Source organism: Mesoplodon mirus (assembly GCF_964341445.2).
Source record: "Mesoplodon mirus genome assembly, chromosome: 3".
Classification (NCBI taxonomy): Eukaryota; Metazoa; Chordata; class Mammalia; order Artiodactyla; family Ziphiidae; genus Mesoplodon; species Mesoplodon mirus.
In genome coordinates this window covers 59043796-59058996 of record NC_138978.1, presented here as the reverse complement: position 1 = coordinate 59058996, position 15201 = coordinate 59043796, and the positions used below count along the sequence as shown (strand labels likewise).

Here is a 15201-nt window from a genome sequence, read left to right as displayed (position 1 = left end):
GGAGGAAGTAAAATTAGTTCTCTTTGCAGATGACATGAAAATCCTAAAGATTACATACACACACATGCACAAAATGTTAGAACTAATAAAAGAATTTAGCAAAGTCGTAGGACATAAAATCAACATGCAAAAATCAGTTGTGTTTCTATACACTAATAATGAACAATCCAAAAGGAAATTTAAAAAAAATTTCCACTTACAATAGCATCAAAAAGAATAAAGTAATTAGGAATTAACTGAACCAAGGAGGAGAAATATTTGTACACTTAAACCTTCAAAACATTGCTGAAAGAAACTAAAGATATAAATAAATGAAAAGACATCCCATGTTCATGTATTGGAAGATTTATTATTGTTAAATGTCAATACTAACCAAAGTGATCTACAGATTCAATATAATCCCTATCAAAATTCTAACTTTTTTGGGCAGAAATAGAAAACTCCATCCTAAAATTGATATGAAATATCAAGGAACCCCAAACAGTCAAAACAATATTGAAAAACATGAACAATAATGGAAGGCTCATACTTTCTAATTTTCAAGCTTACTACACAGCTACAGTAGTCTCAACAGTATGGTACTGGCATAAAGACAAACATAAAGACCAACAGAATAGGATAGAGAGCCCAGAAACAAATTATTGCATATATAGTTAAATAATTTTCAGTAAGTGTCAAAACTGTACAATGGGGATAGGCAGTCTTTTCAACAAAAAATGATGGGAATTCTGGATATCCACGCAAAAGAATGAAGTGGATCCTTACCTAACACCACATACAAAAATGAACTCAAAATGGATCAAAGTCTTAATTGTAAGAGCTAAAACTATAAAAGTCTTAAAAGCTTAGGTGAAAAGATTCATAACACTGGATTTGGCAATCATTTCTTGGAGATGACATCAAAAACAGAAGCAAAGAAAAAAAAAAGAAGATCATATGTAGGGCCACAAAACAAGTCTTAACAAATTTAAGAGTACTGAAATCATATCAAGGACTGTTCTGACTATACTGGTATGAAACCAGGAATCAATACTAAGAGGAAAATTGGAAAATTCACAGATATGTAGAAATTAAATAACACACTCTTGAACAACAAAGAAGTCAAAGAAGAAATCAAAAGAGACATCAGAAAGTATCTTGAGACAAATGAAAATGGAAACACAACATACCAAAACTTATGGGCTGCAGAAAAAGCAGCTTAAAAGGGAAGTTTATAGCAATAAATGTCTACATGAAGAAAAAAGAAAGATCTCAAAGAAACATTCTAACTTTACACCTCAAGTTACTAGCAAAAGAAGAACAAACCAAGCCCAAAATTAGCAGAAGAAAGGAAATAATAAAGATTAGAGCAGAAATAAATGAAATAGCACTATAAACACAGATCAATGAAATTAAGTGTTAGGTGTTTTGAAAGGATAAACAAAATAGACAAATTTAGCTACAATAACCAAGAGAAAAAGAGAAAAGACTCAAGTAAATACAACTGACCCCTGAACAACAAGAGTTTGAATTGTGCAGGTCCACTTATATGTGGATTTTTAAAAATAAACATAGTACGTGTATTTCCTTTTTACATCTTTGAATTAACTAATTGTGGGGAAAAGTTTGTGTTCAATTAGTGATCACAATCCATGTAATCAAAAAGGGTCCTGATTCTATCCAAACTGTTTCAGCTTCCTGTCCTTGAGTGAGTCATTTATCAATGCCTTTGTTTTGGAGGCAGAGATATCAGTACATGGATTTTTCACTGCTCAGCAGGTCAGTGCCCCTAACCCCTTTGTTGTTTAAGGGTCAACTGCAGTTATAAATGGAAGAGGAGACATTACAACTACAGATACCACAGAAATACAAAGAATCATAAGTGATTATTATCAGCAAATATATGCTAAAAAATTGGGTAACCTATGAAAAAATGGATAAATTGCTAGAAACATACAACCTACCAAGACTGAATCAAGAAGAAATAGAAAATATGAACAGACCAATAATGAGTAAGGAGTAATCAAATACCTGACAACAATGAAAAGCCTGGGACCAGGTGGTTTCACTGCTGAATTCTACCAAACATTTAAAGAAGAATTAACACCCATCCTTCTGAAATTCTTCCCAAAAACTGAAGATGAAGGAATACCTCCTAACCTATTTTATGAGGTCAGCACTGCCCTCATACCAAAACCAGACAAAAACATTACAAGAAAAGAAAACTACAGGCCAATATCCCTGATGAACACAGATTCAAAAATCCTTAACACAATACTAGCAGCCCTAAATGAAATACTGGCAACCTGAACTTGACAACACATTAAAAGGATTGTACTCTGTGATCAAGTGGGATTTATCCCTGGGATGCAAGGATGGTTCAACACAGGCCAATCAATAAATGTGATACACCACATTAACAGAATAAAGGATAAAAACCATATGACTGTCTCAATAGATGCAAAAAACACCTTGGACAAAATTCAACATCATTTCATGATCAAAACTCTCAACAAACTGGGCATAGAGGAAATCTATATACCTCAACATAATAAAAGCCATATATAAAGGACATGCCCACAGCTAACATCATAGCTTTTCCTCTAAGATCAGGAAAAGGACAAGGATGCCCACTCTCACCACTTTTATTCAACATAGTATTGGAAGTCCTAGCTAGAGCAATTTGGCAAGAAAAAAGAAATAAAAGGCATCTAAATCAAAAAGGAAGAAATTGAACCATCTCTGTTTGCATCTGTTGCATTTCTATATACTAACAATGAACTATTTAAAAAGAAATTAAGAAAACAATCCCAGTTATAACACTACCAAAAAGACTAAAATACTTAGGAATAAATTTAGCCATTAGGAATAAATTTAGCCAGTGAGGTGACAGAACTGTATACTGAAACCTATATGACACTGATAAAAGAAATCAAAAATTACACAAATAACTGGAAAGATATCCTGGGTTCATGGATTAGAAGAATTAATATTGTTAAAATGTCCACACTGCCCTAAGTGATCTACAGATTCAATGCAATCCCTATCAAGATTTCAATGGCACTTTTCACAGAAATACAATGAACAATCCTAAAATTTATGTGGAACCACAAAAGATCCTGAATAGCTAAAGCAATCTTGAGAAAAAGTTCAAAGTGGAGGCATCACACTTCCTGGTTCCAAACTATATTACAAAGCCATAGTCATCAAAACAGTATGGTACTTGCATAAAAACAGACACCCTGACCTATGAAAAGAATAGAGCCCTAAAATAAAGCCATATATATGTGGTCAACTAATATTTGAAAAGGGTGCCAAGAATACACAATGGGTAAAGGACACTCTCTTTAATAAATGGGTGTTGGGAAAACTGTATGTCCATATGGAAAAAAATGAGACTGGATCCTGATCTTACACCACACACAAATATTTACTCAAATTGGATTAAAGACTTAAATATAAGACCTGAAACCATAAAACTAGAAGAAAATATAGGGGAAAAGCTACTTGACATTGGTCTTAGCAATCATTTTTTTGGATATGACAGCAAAAGCATAGACAACAAAAGCAAAAATAAGCAAGTGCTAAAAAGCTAAACTAAACTAAAGAGCTTTTCTACAGCAAAGGAAACAATCAACAAAATTAAAAGGCAACTTATGGAATGGGAGAACATATTTGCAAACCATATATCTGAGAAGGGGTTAATATCCAAAATATATTTAGGAACTCATATGACTCAATAGCAAAGAAAACAAATAACCCAATTAAAAAATAGCAAAGAATCGGAATAGACATTTTTGCAAAGAAGACATACAGGTGGCCAATAGGCATATGAAGAGGTCCTTAACATCACTAATCATTGGGGAAACGCAAATCCAAAACCACAATGAGACATGATGTTGGTGAGGATGTGGAGAAATTGGAACCCTCGTGCTTTGCTGGTGGAAATGAAAAATGGTACAGTTACTGTGGAAAATAGAACGGCAGTTCCTCAAAAAATAAGATATAGATGTACCATATGATTCACCTATTCCACCTCTGGGTAAATACCCCAAAGAACTGAAAACAGGGACTCTAACAGATATTTGTATATAGCAGCATTTTTCACAAGAGCCCAAAACGGAAACAACCCAAATGTCCATCAATGGACAAATGGAGAAAGAAAATGTAGTCTAGGGACTTCCCTGGTGGCGCAGTGGTTAAGAATCCACCTGCCAATGCAGGGGACACGGGTTTGAGCCCCAGTCTGGGAAGATCCCACATGCCGCAGAGCAACTAAGCCAGTGTGCCACAACTATTGAGCCTGCGCTCTAGAGCCCGTGAGCCACAACTACTGAAGCCCTTTCATCTAGAGCCCATGCCCTGCAACAAGAGAAGCCACTGCAATGAGAAGACCGCACACCGCAACGAAGAGTAGCCACCACTCGCCACAACTAGAGAAAGCCTGTGGGCAGCAACAAAGACCCAACACAGCCAAAAATAAATAAATTAAAAAATTTTTGTAATGTAGTCTATAAATACAATAGAATATTATTCAGCCTTTAAAAAAAGGAAATTCCAATACATGCTATAACGTGGATGACCCTTGAAGACACTATGGTGATGGAAATAAGTCAGATACAAAGGACAAAAATTGTATCATTCCACTTACTTTGGGTACCTAGAATAGTCAAATTCTAGGACAGAAAGTAAACAGTGTTTACTGGAGGCTGGGGAGAAGGGAAAATGGAGAGTTGTTGAATGGGTAGAGCTGCAATATGGGATGATGAAAAAGTTCTGGAGATGGATAGTAGTGATAGTTGCAAAACAATGTGAATGTACTTAATGCCACTGAGTTGTACACTTAAAATTCACATCTCACCCCTATCTCTCTGAATCAGATTCTCAGGGCTGAGGAAGTTAGAATCCAACCCTCTCCATCTTTTTTTTTTTTTTTTTTTTTTAAACTCCAGTGGTGATTCTGACAAAAAGACAGAATCAAGAATCACTGGTCAGGGGCTTCCCTGGTAGCACAGTGGTTGAGAGTCCGCCTGCCGATGCAGGGGACACGGGTTCGTGCCCCGGTCTAGGAAGATCCCACATGCCGCAGAGCGAATAGGCCCGTGCGCCATGGCTGCTGAGCCTGCGCGTCCGGAGCCTGTGCTCCGCAATGGGAGAGGCCACAACAGTGAGAGGCCCACGTACCGCAAAAAAAAGAAAAAAAAAAAAAAAGAATCACTGGTCAACATAATATTAAAGATGCAGGTCTAAAAATTTACAGCCGAGTTTAACCAACTGTTTAACAAAGTCCAAAATTCTGCTACATACTTGGAAAACATACTTTGAGGTTACCTGGTCCAAGCCCCTATTGTCAGGAAAGAAGAATCACTTCTACAACAATCTGTACAGATGTTCACCTGGGGTCTGCATAATCATTTTGAGTGATATGACATTCACATCTTTGTGAAAGTGTCAAACTTTTTCTTTGTTTGAAAACTTCAACTGTTCTTTGTTATATTAAGCCTAAATATGCTTTATTGTATGTCATACTTATCGGACTAATTCTGCCCACTAGAGAAACATAAAATACCACGTGACTAGACTGGTCTGTAAATTTTTTTTTTTAATGTCAAATTAAATGTCAGCTGGTCAACCCTTGCCAAGTTCCATGTATCTATTTCCTTCAATTCTTCTTCACGGGACTTGTTTTCCAGGCCCTGCCCCACTTCACCTGTCTTCTTCCAGATACACTCTCATTTGCCCATTATGTGAATCACCTCAAGTCCAGTTTTTCTAAAGACCCTAGTGCTTTCAATGAATTAAAAAGTCTGTGCAAAAAGATACAGACTATTCATATATGAGTTTTATTTAACTTCTCTCAATAACTTAAGCAATTAATCCTGCAGATAAATTTTTAAAATTCATTCTATGAAGAACCACCTTAGCTTCCTCAATGTACAATTATAGGCATTCTATCCATACCTCCTGCCATGACTAGGTGACACCAAAACCTCTTACAAAGTCAATATTATTATTTTGACATTTGAATATAGCCAACTACAAGAATTGTTTCCTCACATGCCACTTCTAATCCAAAGGGTATTCTAGGGTACAAGTAAAAAAAAATTAAATGTACTTTATTCTACCTACCAATTATAACATTCACAAATATCAGTGGTTTATAAACCAATAAAATTTTGGGTAAAAACCAAGAATTAAAACCAAGATTAGATTCTTTTGAACAGACCAGAGATTAATAACTGGCTTTGAAATTTTTCAGATAAAATAGAATTTATTCTACCTTTAAATATTAAAATAATACTTAATTAGCTAGAGAATATACATTTTAGAAAAAATTAGTATATTTTAAAGAACAGCATTATTATTTACTAAGAAATCCTTATAAATATCATTATATAATTGGATAAGTATTAATGGTACTACTACACTTTTCCAAACTACAAAATTTTGAACTTACATTCCTTTATATTTGAAAACTATGCATATCTCAAAAGTTTTTAGAAAAGCAAATGTTTATAGGAATAAAGAATTCATATTTAAATATTTTATAATAACAGATTTTAAAAACATTTTATAAAAATTAAATTATTTTATTTACAGACAAACTGGCAAGTAATTAAGCAGAATCCCAAACATCATTTGGCATAACTTATCAAAGGATGGATTTTTGTTTGTTTATAATGACAGGTTTTGGTTTTTTTTAGAGTCCAATATTATCTTCTCTTTTGAGAAGTAAATGTACAGTATGAAAAAGCCTTCATGTCATTGACATATTATAGGAATTATCTAGTTTATAATCCATATTTATATACTTTAAGTATATTATCAACTTCCTTTGAAATTCAAAAATAGTTAAGATTACTTGATACTTCATAAATTATACCACCTGTAAAATAACCAAAAATTAGATTACTCTCGAATTAGAGTAATTTCATTTAAGATATAGTTTAAGAGGAATATATATATATATTTCTTTGTAGTATATACATAATGTAGTATACACATATATACTTCATGTATATACATGTGCGCATTTATATGTATGTGTATGCATGCATGTACACACTCACACACACACACACACACACAGTTTTCTTACCCCTGAACTTATCTCCAGGCCTTTTGGCTGACTTTGTTGTTGTTTATGATGTCCCGTGAGCAAGCCTCCAGCAGTAAGGTTTGGAAAGCTCTGAAGATAAGCCTGTGACCCTGAGAAATTTCCTTCTGCCATCCCCACCAAGGCTGGCTGTTTCTCCTGAGTGTTCCCGTGCCCTGGCCCAGCTTGTCCAGCAATGTGCTGATTTGGAAGGAATGGTAACATGCCCATGCCAGCTGTTATAGTTGTTTGAGTTGGAATCAAATTAGATGCTGTAGTGAACCACAAATGCAAAAAGTTTTTGGTTAGATGAGGCTTATTCACAATAGTCCTTTTGATTTTGTCAAGTTATGGGCAAAATGTGCAGAAACCTATTTTTTTACCTAATAGAGAACAGTTAAAATACAAAAGGTGAGGTTAAAGGTTATAAGTTAGCAGCCTCCTGTATGGAAAAACAAAAACCTCTAATAGTAATCATGCTTTTCCTATTTTCAACAACTTCCAGGATAATCTCAAGGATATTATATTTTTTAGTTCCAAGTTTTAATTGTACATTTTAGAAGGTGAGAGCAAAATTTATATACTTTTTGGCACTTAAGTTATATCAGTGCCTTTTTTTTTAATGCCCAGTCATTGTAATTTGCCTGCTTTCATATTTGAAGGGAATAATTACCTAAGCCTTCAGTTTAAAAAAAGTCTCTGACACTCAAAAGTTAATAAAGTTACATTAAACCCAACAATATATTTAGTCAGCCAGCTTGCACCAGCTCCTAAGAGTCAACTGTGCTATCTTTTCCCAGCTCTTGAGTTCAACGTCTTTGCATAGGTAACCTGAAATCAGCCATGGTTGGACTGTTTACACACAGAAATCCACAAATGCTACAAATCAAGATTTTTTTTTAACCCAGAGAGCTGGTTTTTAAACACCAGCACACCACTGGTTTAAAAAAACATCAATGTTTATGAATAGCTAAGCACCAAATGAAAGTTTAACACATTAAAGTTTTACATTTTTATTTACAGGGAATAACAAGAAATTCTGGAAGAAATAAAATTTTAATAGGAAAATTCTGAACCATTCAATTTTTTAAAACTCTATAGGTCAAAACTAAATGAAAAGAGCTAGTTTTGACAACTATCTTAATTAAATCAAAGTTATATTTTACAAATTCACTAAACAAATTTCTTAAATTATTTTTAGTACTAACTATTTAGAGATAGATTCTCAGTTCTATCTTTTAGCAATATATTTATTTGGACACTTTGAATTTTCAGTGTTCTTAAAGCAGCAGTGCTAAAGCAAATGGCTAGTTATTTAATCCAACACAAATTATAAATATCTGTATAAGCTTTTAGGCATACAATATTTAATTTTTAGGACAGACTCTATCACACCATAAAAATTTCTAGACCTGTCTGTGTACTGGTTTAACTTTTGCCCAGTCAATTCCAATAATCTGAATTGATTATTTGACCATTTGACTTGGTTTTATGTACAAGAGGCTAAATATGCTACCCATATTTAACTGACTTGGTTTTTTTTCTTTTTTATCACTGGTGGACTTTCTCTTTTTTTTCCCCTCAGCATGCTCACTTCGAACAAATTTCAGTTAAACTTCAAATTGAAAGTGCCTTTCAAAATCCCATAAGACATCTTGGTATACTACCATGCTATTATTCTGAAAAGAAAAATAATTGTTCCGTTTAAATTTGTTATATTTTAGAAGCACATAATACACATTTTTTTTACTACTAATTTGGAGCTCACATTTTAGAAATGATACAAATAAACAATCAAACTTTAAATTTATAATTACCAGGTATTTCTTAATAAAAGCTAAGGGTTTCTTATCCAGGCAAAAATTAAATGGATTCCTATGTAATGTGCTGTCAGCCCAGTGGGCAGCATGTCAGTCTCAAATAGATCTATGTCTTTGCCTCATGCCGCTGTGAACCTTCATCAAATATTAAAGCATATCCAACAGAGAAAGTCTTATCCTGGCATAGAAGCAAGTCCATCAATAAATAACTACCAATAGTATTCTAATATTAAAAATAGAAAAGCCAAGAGGGCTTTTGAAATTTTAAATGATTGAATAAAACTCAAATCTGACCTTCCTGTAAATAAAAGTAGAATACAGGTACACTATCTTTAAATCTCAAATCTGACTGTTTACTGACGTCTCAGCAAACACACATAATTTACTTTTATGTGCTTCTCCAAGATGGCCCAACTCTGTTTTCAATGGAAGCGGTGACCCTATCCCTACTGCAGCTTGAAGTACCATAGCTGGGGGTTCTCCAAGTAAGCCTGGTTTCTGCAAAAGAAGAGAAGAAAAGACTTTTGCTCACGGCAGCAAGACATAACCTAATAAAAAAGCTACACATGTGAAAATTCATTAACAATCTGACCAACAGTCTGATTACATAAAAGGAATGAACTCATTTCAAATGAAAAAAATAATTCCATACTTACATTATTAGTATGAATATTCTCAAACTTCATTAATTGTTGCTGTGCCAGTGGTACATGAGAAAGATTCTGAAGAAATAAATTAGAAGTATTACCCATAAGTGAGCTCTGTGAAAATGATAAAACATTAAGTTAGTTTAACTTTGAAGAGCTACTTGTTGTGTAATTCATTTTAAATTTCAATTCCTGAGTTGATCTGAGCAAAAGCAACAGCTTCTTAATATTCTACTTTCTAATTACGGGCAACACTAATTAATTCTTTCAATAATACACAAGATGTGACCATACAGTCATGAAACTAATTCCATTTCCCTTCCTTCTTTTCTTTCATCCTTCCTCCCCTCCCCTCACCCCTTTCTGGCTTTGATGTCAGTATCATTCAATCATTTATTTATTCATTTCATCATTCAACAAAGATTTATTGAGCACTTCTATGTGCCAGGCACTGTGCTACAATATGATCTGCCCTCATGGATCTTATAGTCCCCTGAGGAGGGGACACATTAATTAATTATAAAAACATACAATTAAAAATGGCAATGAGTGTATGAAGGAAAAATACAAGGAGCTATGGGAACAAATAGTGGTGGAACTTGATTTAGACTGGTAAATTCAAGGAAGGTTTCCCTGAGGAACTAACTCTTGCACAGAGATCTGAAGGCTGTGGAGAAATAACTAGGTGAAGTCTGGGGGAACAAGGTGGTGCTGCAGTGGGAAGTATTCCAGGCAGAAGAACAGCAGGAGCAAAGACCTAAGGAGAAGAGAAGAAAGCCCTTCACGGACCAAAAGCAGTTCACCAGAGCTGGGACAGTGACACCTAAGGCATATGAGAGGCAGGAGAGGCCAGCTTAGACAGGCCCTCAAGGCAAAATTAAGCAGTTGGTCTTTATTTTAAAGTAAAGGGAATATTGTCAATACTCTGGTCTCCCCTCCCATATCACTTTAAACCTTATTGTAATTAACTGTTTAATGCTTGTTTTCTCTATTTGTTGAAATTCTATAAGGATAAGGACTGTGAATATTCTGTTCAATGCTATAGCCTCAATGACTAGCAGAGTGTCTAGTACATGTTAGATTTTCAATAAAATATGTTGAGTAAATGAATGAACAATGTACAGGTCATATGTTAGATTCTAAGAATGAAAAATAAACAAATAAGCCTTTTCTTTAAAAAGCTGCGTTTAGGAATAGACATTCATTCATTCAACCTATAACAACCCATTTATCATGTGTTAGGTTTGATTTGTAATTAGGCTTCTATATAGATATAGCCTTAAACAGTACCTGAAATTAGTAGGTAATATTTATCTTCAATATTATGGATATTTATGTACACAAACATAGTTTAAAATACTTATCTGAAAAAGGTAAGAAAAAAATTTTTTACTGTCATAAATATATAAATTATTTCTATAACGTTGATTAAATTTTAAGAATTAAGAGTTATTGTTCATTTATTTTTCTTTCTGTAAATACTTTGAGTTAAGACCACATAAAACTTGTTTTAAGCCTGAGTTATTTATAGAAAAATATACCACAAAATATACCTCTTCCCTTCTGAATGCCCTACAAATAGGAATCAATAAATATATAAACTATGATACTTTGATTACCTTAATTTGATCTGATTTCCTTATTAAGTTCTGTTTTTATGTAGGTACACTTACTACTAAGAATTTTATTTGAAAACAAAATACTCATTTAACTCCTTGAGAACTTTAAGTGTAAAGAACAAACAAAATATTCACTCCAAATTTTTGATGCTTCAGTACTCAATGCTATTTATATACCTGATGTGCTTTATTCAAATGTAAAAATGCAGGTGAGATGGATGGATTCATCAGATGTGGCAAGCTGTGAGGTGTTCCAAGAACTGCTTTAAGAAAATAAAAGTAAAAATTTAACTTTATGATATATATGGAATTAAAAAATAAATAAAACAAACTCCAAAAAGGGTAAATGAATATTTCTTTAAACTTTTCACATATGTAGTGGAAGTTCAATGATATACTGACCTTGTCATTGTACAAAAAGTGACAGGCTCCTTTCCTTGTGATTCAACTCTAGAATTTGATTTAAAATTCCAACACCTTCTGTCTTAATGGTAAAACACCAAACCTAGCCTTTCTCTTCTCTGGCACTTAATGCAAGAAAACTAATTCCACCTTTTAATAAGTATAATACTAATTGAACCCATGTTATTTGCTTAGTATTTTTGTTAGGTTTTTTTGGGTATTCTGGCAGTGAGTCAGGTGGGAGGGGAAGGACAATATACAATCCTTGTCGTTAAAGCTTATAATCCAATTGAGAAGAGAATATGTACATTTTAAAATATTTCATAAAAAAACCTAAAGAAACAACGATATTGTACATAGTTGATAAAAGGAATAAATGATAACCATACTCTATCAAGTTTGTCTAAGAGTACAAATACCAGAGTACATATCAGAAGAGATATTTTAAGAACATACAATATACAGACAAAAAGAACCATGAGATAGAAAATATATGAAGCAATTCATCTAATTATTAGATATAAATTGTCATAATATACAGCTAATTACAATCACAGAAGGTCAGGCTTAGAAAGTACTTCAAAAAGCACGTAATCCAATGATCAAACATATTTGAAATTTATACATAACACTGCTACAAGTTCATTCATGTTTTAAAAACTTTGTTTCAAATTTTTGTTACTTGCGGAGGCAATCCATTACATCTTTGGAAAACTGACCATTAGAAAGCACTTTCTTTAGAATGAACCAGTTTCAATGATAGATGATGGGAAGATTAGATCATTAGGATAAGATGCTTATAAAGGAAAATACTGTTTATTAGGAAAGAGGGGTAAAGATCGTTATTTCATAATGATTAAGGGGTCAATTCATCAATTAGGATGCAACAATCTTAAACGTCTGTGGACCAAATAACAAAGCTTCAAAATATATGAAGCAAAAATTTCTAGAACTGAAAGGAAAAGTAGACAAATCTACAATTATGGTTAGAGATTTCAATACCACTTCCTCTCATTTTTCAGAGTCACTGTATTTTGTTATAAAACATTAAAATATTTTTTCACAGCTTTTAGTGAATATAGTATTTCCCAGTTTAAAACAACAACAACCAGAATTAAAACATTCTGAAAATGTCCACAGTCTCACATCTAACTGCCCTTACCCTTAGATCTTGGCTAGGTCTCCCATTGAGCCTCTTGCTCCCCTCAATAATTGACAGCATAAGTTGACTGAAAACCAGTAAGGATATAGGAGACTTGAACAACACTATCAACCTAAAATTTATATACAAAGGATTATAAAGCTGAGACGAAGTGACAGAGTGGCATGGGCTTATATATACTACCAAGTGTAAAATAGATAGCTAGTGGGAAGCAGCCTCACAGCACAGGGAGATCAGCTCAGTGCTTTGTGACCACCTAGAGGGGTGGGATAGGGAGGGTCGGAGGGAGACGCAAGAGGGAGGGGATATGTGGATGTATGTATATGTATAGCTGATTTACTTTGTTATAAAGCAGAAACTAACATACCATTGTAAAGCAATTATACTCCAGTAAAGATGTTAAAAAAAAAAACTGATTTGCAAGGCAGAAATAGAGACACAGATGTAGAGAACAAACATATGGACACCAAGGGGGGAAAGAGGGGCAGTGGGGGTAGTGGAGGTAGTGGTGGGATGAATTGGGAGATTGGGATTGGCATATATACACTAATATGTATAAAATAGATAACTCATAAGAACCTGCTGTATAAGAAAATAGTCTTTAAAAAAAAGAAAACTGATGTTCATGGTCAAAAAAAAAAAAAAAGAGGATTATAGTACGTCATGACCAGGTGTGGCTTACTGTAGGAGTGAAAGATTGGTTTAACATTCAAAAATCAATCAATATAATTCATCATGATAACAGACCAGAAATAAAAAAGCCACATTGATGATATCAATATACAGAGAAAAGCATTATATAAATCCCAGCAATTATCATGATAAAATATCTCAGCAATATAAAAATAGAAGAAAAATTTCCCAGCTTGAAAAAGGAAATCTGTAAATAAAAAACTATAGCTAACATAATGCTTAATAAAAGAATGAATGTTTTCTCTGTAAGATCAGGAACAAGGCAAGGATGTCCACTCTCATCAGTTCAATGCACAAATTTTTCAGGAATTTCTATCAACTGCAATAAAGCAAGAAAAAAAAGGTATACATATTGCAAAGGAAGAAGTAAAACTGTGTTCATTTGTAGATGACATGATTGCCTATACAGAAAATCCTACGGGCAATACCTACTATTGATAGAAATAGAAAGCAAGGCTGCAAGATACAAGATAAATAGACAAAATCAATTGTACTTGTATATGCTAGCAACAAGCAATAGGAAATTGAAATTTAAAAAGTAATACTATTTAAAATAGTATCAAGAATATATAAAGAACTCAGCAACAAAAAGACACACAACCCTGTTTAAAAATGGGCAAAGAACTTAATTAAGCATTTCTCCAAAAGAAGACATAAAAATAGACAACAAGCACAAGAAAAGATGCTCAATATAATTAGTCATTAGGGAAATTCAAATCAAAACCATGATGAGTTGCCAGTTGATTCCTATTTGGATGGCTAAAATTAATAATAATTTAAAAAACCCAGAAGGTAACAAGAGTCTATAAAGTTATGGAGAAATTGGAACCCTCATACTTTGCTTTGAGAATGTAAAATGGTGCAGCCACTGTGGAAAACAGCTTGGCAGTTCCTTAACAAGTTAAACATAGAATAACCATATGACCCACCAATTCTAGTTCTAGGAATATAACCCCAGAAGAACTGAAAACAAATGTTAAAATGCTTGTACATGAATATTCATAGCAACACTCTTCACAAGAGTTGAAAAGTGAAAACAACTCAAATGTCCATCAATGCTACGTGCATACAATGGAATATTATTCAGCCAAAAAAAGGAATGAAGTACTGATACATATTACAGTACTCAAAAACATCATGCTCAGTGAAAGAAGCCAGACACCAAAAGTCACATAGAGACTTCTGTTTATATGAAACATCCAGACTAAGCAAAAGTGTAAAGACAGAAAGCAGATTGGTTGTTGCCAGGGCCTGGACAGAGGAGGAAATGGGAAGTAACCGTTTCATGGGTCTGGATTTTTTTTTGAGGTAATGAAAATGTTTGAAAGTAGGCAGAGTTGGTGATTACACAACATTGTGAATGTACCAAATGCCACTGAATTACGGACTCTGAATTCTGCCTCAGAAAATTACTGCAATAAAAAAATAGTATCAAGGAACATGAAATGCTATGGATAAATCTGAAAAAGTATGTGTAAGATTTATACCCTGAAAACTACAAAATATTGCTGGGAGAAATTAAAGAAGACCTAAATAAATGGAGAGATATACTGCACTTATGGCAAACTGTTGTCAATTCTGCACAGATTAGCATACAGATTCAACACATTCCAATCAAATTTCCAGCAGACGTTTTTCATAGAAATTGACAGCTGATTCTAAAATTTATATGCAAATACAAAGGACCTAGGATAGGCAAAACAAAGAGAAAAAGAACAGAGTTGAAGGACTTACACTAACTGATTTCAGGACTTATTATAAAACTGTATATAATCAAGACAAT

The 15201-nt window shown here is 33.5% G+C and overlaps 1 protein-coding gene across 4 annotated transcripts in view; it reads right to left on the bottom strand.

The window, feature by feature from the left end:
* Positions 1-15201, bottom strand: part of RAVER2 (ribonucleoprotein, PTB binding 2) — a 107765-nt gene that overhangs the window by 35190 nt on the left and 57374 nt on the right. For 2 of the 4 annotated variants that reach the window (XM_082613677.1, XM_082613680.1), the window contains exons 6-9: positions 11339-11424; positions 9552-9656; positions 9282-9393; positions 7079-7347 (exon numbers count right to left, since the gene is read on the bottom strand). In XM_082613677.1, the coding sequence (XP_082469803.1) occupies positions 7079-7347; positions 9282-9393; positions 9552-9656; positions 11339-11424 (572 nt within the window). The remainder of the gene's footprint in view (positions 1-7078; positions 7348-9281; positions 9394-9551; positions 9657-11338; positions 11425-15201) is intronic. The other 2 variants (XM_082613679.1, XM_082613678.1) reach the window with 2 other exon arrangements.